The sequence below is a fragment of the Arachis ipaensis genome, chromosome B01 (genome assembly GCF_000816755.2).
Source record: "Arachis ipaensis cultivar K30076 chromosome B01, Araip1.1, whole genome shotgun sequence".
Lineage (NCBI taxonomy): Eukaryota > Viridiplantae > Streptophyta > Magnoliopsida > Fabales > Fabaceae > Arachis > Arachis ipaensis.
This window is the reverse complement of record NC_029785.2, coordinates 122,182,894-122,189,571: the sequence shown is the minus strand read 5'-3', so window position 1 is coordinate 122,189,571 and position 6,678 is coordinate 122,182,894. Positions and strand designations below refer to the sequence as shown.

Below are 6,678 nucleotides of genomic sequence, written 5' to 3'. Positions count from 1 at the left end.
TTATCCCCCTTAAAAGGTGGAACTTCTCCAACGGTGGTTATTGGCTCACCACTATAAATACCCTGACTCCCCTCAGGTATCACTAAGTCCCAATCCTTTCTCTACTTGCTCACACTCTTGCTAACTTAGGCATTGGAGTGTCATTGCAGGTACCACCCCCCATTCTTCCAGACGCACAAGTCGAACGGAGGAACCCCGAGTTTCAGGTGCACCAGCTGGCCACCTCCCTCACACGTTTGGGTCAACCAACGTCATCCGGCCCACTAATCTCCGGTTACCCACCGTAACACATATCATATTTTTATAGATTTTTTTTAACCATCCAATTAAAAATTAAAATAACTAAACATAAGGGGAGCAAAATCTAACAAAGCCAAATTGATGGCCGAAAACCTCCGCATCACCATAAAACAAAATACTCCCTTTTTGATATCACCACATCCATAGTGGACAAACCCACCGAACTCCAAATCACCGTACACGTGACAATATCCCCACCCGCTGTATATCGCAGATGAAGACGCTGGGACGGTAAAATTCGCCCGCTGCCAGGGGCTGCACAACCGCTGCATTAGTGGGCTACGCGACGAACGCAACATGCAAAGGGGTGTCTTCGTCGGACGTTCTCGGACAGCTGGGCGGCGTCGGGTTGCGTTCTGGGCGGCGGATGGTGGTGATTTTCGCAGCGTCAGAGAGAGTGGAAGAGACTACCGAAAAAATGGATCTTCTCAATTTTTTTAACAATTGAGGGAGTAAAGTGTGATCTTTTACCATTAATTTTATAAGTGAGACCAAAAATAAATACGAGAAAGAACAATAAAAGATTAGAGATAACACTTTATACCCTCTCAATTTTTTTTAACAATTGAAAAGATCCATTCCGATTGAAAAAAAAAACTGCCACATTCTTTACACGTGTAAAATTGAAAAATATGTAACTTCCATAACCAGATTTTTATTTTTTTTAAAGTAAAAATTAAAAATTATTAAAAATTAATTAACTTAATTATCATTTGAATCAAATTTCTTTTTTATCTCTATTATACACATTGTACACTAACTCTATAAACTCATTGTCTCCCTAGGCTTTAAATAACATTGATTATTTATGCACCGTTACCTACAGTTTTTTTTGGTGACTTTAAATTAATTTTAGAGTTCACCGTTACCTACAGTTGATAAAGGGGGAAGGTTACATTTTTAATAATTTTTATTAAAATATTAAAAATGATCGTGTTATGTTATCGTTGTTGATCGATCGAAAGTCTTATCAGAAAGACAGAAAGAACAATCATTGATAAAGAGAGAGAGAAAGAAAGAGTGAGTCAGATACAATGGCGAAAAAGGCGGTACTGATCGGATGCAACTATCCGGGAACCAAGGCTGAGCTCAAAGGATGCATCAACGACGTCTGGCGGATGCACAAATGCCTCGTCGACCGTTACGGTTTCTCGGAGGATGACATCACCGTCCTCATCGACACCGACGACTCCTACACTCAGCCAACCGGCAAGAACATACGCTCCGCCCTCTCCCGCCTCGTCCGATCTGCCCGTCCTGGCGACGTCTTGTTCGTCCACTACAGCGGCCACGGCACCCGCCTCCCCGCCGAGACCGGCGAGGACGATGACACTGGCTATGACGAGTGCATTGTTCCTTGCGATATGAACCTCATCACTGGTCAACTCTTAACCTTATCTCTTTACTCTCTTTTTTAGTTTTTTGACTCGTGTTTTTCTCATTTTCCACTCATCGCCGGTGGATGAAGTGTGATCCAACGGTTACGAGTATCTTAATGAGTAATTGAGTATACACTAACGAGTCATGGAAGCAATTCTCATTTTTCTTGATAGTTAAATCACCGGTCAACTTTATTTGATCGAATTATTCGTTCACGTAAAGTTGCTTTACTCTTTTTGCTGTTGATCGTTTAGAGATAACGAATAAATAGATCCGATCCGGATCGGGTAGCTTTAGAGGTTGAAGGTGTCTTTTTTATGATTTTCAGTATATGCTTGTTTTTATATTAAAGCTGAAGATACCTAAGAAAATTCGGATGCTTTAACTTTATAGTATAACTAGTGCAACATTTTTGCTCTTTTCGGAGTCTGATGTCAAATTTTGGTTGCCGTTAATGGTGATTTATACTTTATATTTTTTAAATGATTCTGATTCTATTGCTATTCCCAGCTGATAGTTATAGTATTTCATATGATTTATTTGATTTCCTTTTCCTTTTGCTTGTTCTATTTAAAAGCAGAAGTAGATGAGTTTGGATGAACTAAAGTGATGAAACTTTTAAAGCGATAGAGTGAAGAGAGTAATTAGTCTTGGATTATTTAATAAGATCTATGTACAATATAGGCTATTGATCTAATTATAATTACTCTCCAACTCTATTACTTTACAAGATTCCGGCCTTTAGCCAAACTAGATTGTGCTGCTGTGATTTCTGTGGAAAGTAATGAACTGCTTGGTTTTGTGTTTGCCAGATGATGATTTCAGGGAATTTGTAGACGGGATCCCAAGAGGTTGTAAGCTCACAATTATCTCAGATTCTTGTCACAGTGGTGGCCTAGTTGAAGAAGCTAAGGAGCAGATAGGGCATAGCACAAAGGAGGAAGATGCTGGCTCTGGCTCTGGCTCCGGCTCAGGGTTTGGATTATCAAGCTTCCTACACCGGAAGGTGGAAGATGCCATCGAGTCTCGTGGGATTCATATCCCCTCATCATTGAAGCATCATGGTAGACACAGGGATGACGATGAAGCTGAAGACAGGGATTTTGAACTTCCGCGTGGTGAATATGGCTATGTAAAGAACAGGTCTCTGCCACTTTCAACTCTCATTGATATACTCAAGCAAAAAACTGGTAAAGATGATATAGATGTTGGGAAGCTGAGACCTACACTCTTTGATGTTTTTGGGGAAGACTCTAGCCCTAAAGTAAAGAAGTTCATGAATGTTATCTTCAGCAAACTCCAACAAGGTGGTGGAGGTGGAGAACAGGGTGGATTCTTGGGGATGGTGGGTAGTCTTGCCCAAGAGTTTCTCAAGCAGAAGCTGGATGAGAATGATGAGGGATACGCAAAACCTGCCATGGAGACACCTGTTGGAAACAAGCATGAGGCATACGCCGGATCAACTAAGCGTGGCTTTCCTGATGGTGGGATCCTGATGAGCGGCTGTCAGACTGACCAGACTTCGGCCGATGCAAGTCCTGCTGGACATTCTGCCAGTGCTTATGGAGCTTTTAGCAATGCAGTACAGGCTATAATTGAGGAGACTGATGGTAGAGTTACAAACCATGAGCTTGTTCTGAAGGCTAGAGAGAAGCTCAAGCGAGAGGGATTCACTCAACAACCTGGACTCTATTGCAGCGACCACCATGTTGATGTTCCCTTTGTTTGTTGACCTGTTCCCATCTTATTCTGGCATGGAATAATGTTTGTGTGTTGTGTGCTTGGAATGCTTATGAATTACTTTCGTTGAACTATAGATGCTGTACAATATGAATATGTACTTCAACTATAATGTCAATTATCATTTTATATCCCAAATTTAGTAAAGAGAAAGAAAACATGTAACTTATTTTTAGCTTATGAGGAAGTCTATTGTCGGGAACTTTCCAATGAAATAAAAGCTTATAATATCATATGGACAAAAATCAGAGGTTTCATTTTCTTTGCAAATGCACCCTTTCTTAGGGAATAAGCCCTATTTTCAACTTGTACATCTTGGATCATCTTTATCACTATATATTTAACTATCTTATCCTTGTACAAAAAATTTGAAAGAACAAAATAAACAACATATATGAGAGGTATTGCCCATTGAGGTAATCATGCATTTCTATACTCCTATACAAGAAAATCTGTAGCCACACCATACTGCACAAGAAGCAAGCTCTGTGTGTTGTTATGTCATATGTGTCTATCTCTTTTGGAAATTCATTTTGCCTATGCAATAGGCAAAGAGAGAGGCATAAACAATTGGGAAAGCAATGAGCACTACTGCCGCAAGGCTTAATCTGTCATGCCTGAACCCATAGTAATCTTTTAGGAATGCACCAACTTGTTCTTTCTTCCCAAATATGGTTATCTCCTTGTCCATGTCCCCATATTGTGATGTTAGGAGTCCATTCAGGGACCATGCTGTTGGGCAAATCCAGTAGCACCAAACCCACCATTTAGGAATTTTCTGCATATCAAAGACAAATAGGAATTTACTAACTGTTATTGATTATGGTCAGTCATATATTCTCATCAAATACATAAGTTACTGATATTATTTGAGCTACAACTATCAATCCGTTAGAAGTTTAACAAGTGGTGATTCGTTAGGAAAATATTTGTTTTCAAGACTTAATTATGAAGAAAATTGTTTTATATTGAATCCTGATTTTGTTTTTCACTGTTATCCTTCAAGATCACGTATGCAATTATCCTGGATAAACATTTCTAAAGTAATAGCAATAACGTTATGGTCACTCAGAACAAAATCTTTTTCATCATGGACTGTGAAATTCCTGCATTTTGAAGTATTACTTTCTCCACAATGATGAATTTTGTGAGAAATAATTTCAGTGTAAAAAGTATGATAACATCAAAGTATTGGTCTATACAGCATTATTATTCTCCACATGTCAAATCTAGATCCAAATTTTATTGAGCAACCAAACTTCAGGCCCTTAAAATGATAGGAAAAAATTAGACTGTGATAAAGAAATTTTGAGAAATTAAAAATGACTTACAGGTCCTGGCATGAGGAATCCAGAGAAGAGATTGAATATGGTGTAGACTGCAGTTGACAATACAGAAGCTATATCCAGATTTGTGCTCAACGACATTATCAGCATTCCAAGATATACAAAGTACAAAAATGTGCAAAATGTGGTGTAGAAGTACCAAAAGACTTTTGCAACTGACCACTCAAAACCTATCATTGGATATGTGATTCCCACATATAAAATTGCTTGCACTAAGATATAAGGTATTTCAATGGCCACCTACAACAAAGAATATACAACTCAGTTCATAACATCACTGGTTTCCCTATTGAATAACTGCCACATAAATTTGATTGAGGTAACTGCAAACCTGTGCAAATGAATAAGCTATGGAAGAATACATTCCAGCAAATTTTTCTCGGTACAAGACTGAGCGCTCGGTTGCCACATATGGCAGAATTGTTGAACAGTAATTTACGCCCAAGAATATTACAGCAATATACATTGATCCAAATATATTGAACAAGTCTTGCTGATTGTTTCTGTAATCATAGAAGAAGCATATGTGAGTAGTTTCATCATTGGAACTCAATTTTAACAATATACTACTACTAGTTTCAAATATTGATAAACGAACTTACATTTCTTTCCCTTTCTGCCAAAATACTGCCCCAAATATTACTGCTGCAACAACCATGAAAATAAAACGTGTTAAGTTGTACTCAGGACTTCTCCAATATGACAAGTGTTGCTTCCAAAGGCATGCCATGAACTGCCCCAAGGTATTCTGTGGGAAAGGAGTTGAAAAGTGCAAGTCGCTTGAACCTGGCACTGGTTTACTTAACTCCTCCACCATTTGAATAGTTTCCCTAGTAAAAAAAAAAACAAATAGCAATTCAAAACACGGGATTAGTGTATGATCATAGCCATTACTCATTAGAACTGAAACTAGTAAGGTAAGGCCACACAGAACCTGAAAAGCAGAAGTTGATATGTTTCATTGAAACCAAACAACAATCAAATGGATCCTCACTCACCTGTAAAGGTGTGATTCTTTGTAGATTGTTGCAAAGTCAATTTTAAGTTCTTGTTCGATAGATGCAGAGGTAGCTTCCAACATCCAGGTTGCAGGATTATAGTTGTCTTTTATCTTTGGCACCCCAGGTATATTCTGTGGACAGTGAAAAGCAGTTTGAGACAAAGGTATACACTCCTTCAAGAGCAGTTTCAAATATTTGGATCATGACCAGTTTCATTCCTTCTTTTTTCATTCTCCGTTTTTCAGAAATGAAAAGATGTGTATGGTGTAATGCTAAATAGCACTTCAACTAAGTTCAAAAATAAAATCTATCAAACTTTATCGGCATATACAATCATCATCATTACCTTTTAATCATACTTATCATCATAATATATTACACTTCTTGAATGCCAATATAACCATTACTACATCTTTGTAAAAAATAAGAAAACTGAAAAAATATGCCAAGTACTTTGCTGATTGTTTTAGTGTACCTGAAAATATTCAATCAGTTTATTTGAATGATGGCCCAGCATTCCGCTATAAATAATCCGTCCTCCAGCTTTCATTAGAATCAACTGCATAAAGAAAAGGCTCATTTCAAGTCTCAAATATAATATTACATAGGAGTAGTAGTATTTTGTACATTAAGATGGTGACATTTTAGATATGTCAGTAGCTGTAAATGCTCAAATATTGACAACAGAAAGCACTTTTAAGTACCTCATCAAAAGTCTCAAATATGTCAATGCTTGGTTGGTGAATGGTGCAAACCGTTGTCCTGCCAGTGCCAACAACATTCTTCACTGCACGCATAACCACTGCGGCTGCTCGGGCATCCAAGCCTGAGGTTGGTTCATCCATAAAGATTATTGATGGATTGGAAACAAGCTCCACTGCAATGGTTAATCTTTTGCGTTGTTCAGTTGA

The 6,678-nt window shown here is 38.2% G+C and overlaps 2 protein-coding genes across 2 annotated transcripts in view; one reads left to right on the top strand and one right to left on the bottom strand.

The window, feature by feature from the left end:
• Positions 1,195–3,675, top strand: LOC107635285 (metacaspase-5). Its single transcript, XM_016338719.2, has 2 exons — positions 1,195–1,680; positions 2,493–3,675. The coding sequence occupies exons 1-2, from the start codon at positions 1,335–1,337 to the stop codon at positions 3,410–3,412; spliced, it is 1,266 nt and encodes a 421-aa protein (XP_016194205.1). The 5' UTR covers positions 1,195–1,334; the 3' UTR covers positions 3,413–3,675.
• LOC107635290 (pleiotropic drug resistance protein 3) overlaps positions 3,631–6,678 on the bottom strand; it is a 9,375-nt gene continuing 6,327 nt past the window's right edge. Inside the window, exons 19-25 of the mRNA XM_021111585.1 lie at positions 6,472–6,678; positions 6,243–6,326; positions 5,765–5,898; positions 5,369–5,596; positions 5,098–5,269; positions 4,752–5,006; positions 3,631–4,198 (exon numbers count right to left, since the gene is read on the bottom strand). Of these exons, the coding sequence (XP_020967244.1) occupies positions 3,932–4,198; positions 4,752–5,006; positions 5,098–5,269; positions 5,369–5,596; positions 5,765–5,898; positions 6,243–6,326; positions 6,472–6,678 (1,347 nt within the window). The 3' untranslated portion in view covers positions 3,631–3,931. The remainder of the gene's footprint in view (positions 4,199–4,751; positions 5,007–5,097; positions 5,270–5,368; positions 5,597–5,764; positions 5,899–6,242; positions 6,327–6,471) is intronic.

Bases quoted from the DNA above. Each gene is read 5' to 3' on its own strand.
- LOC107635285 (XM_016338719.2), top strand. From the start codon at position 1,335: ATGGCGAAAAAGGCGGTACTGATCGGATGCAACTATCCGGGAACCAAG. The intron at 1,681-2,492 runs GTCAACTCTTAA...TGTGTTTGCCAG, and splicing joins CGATATGAACCTCATCACTG to ATGATGATTTCAGGGAATTT.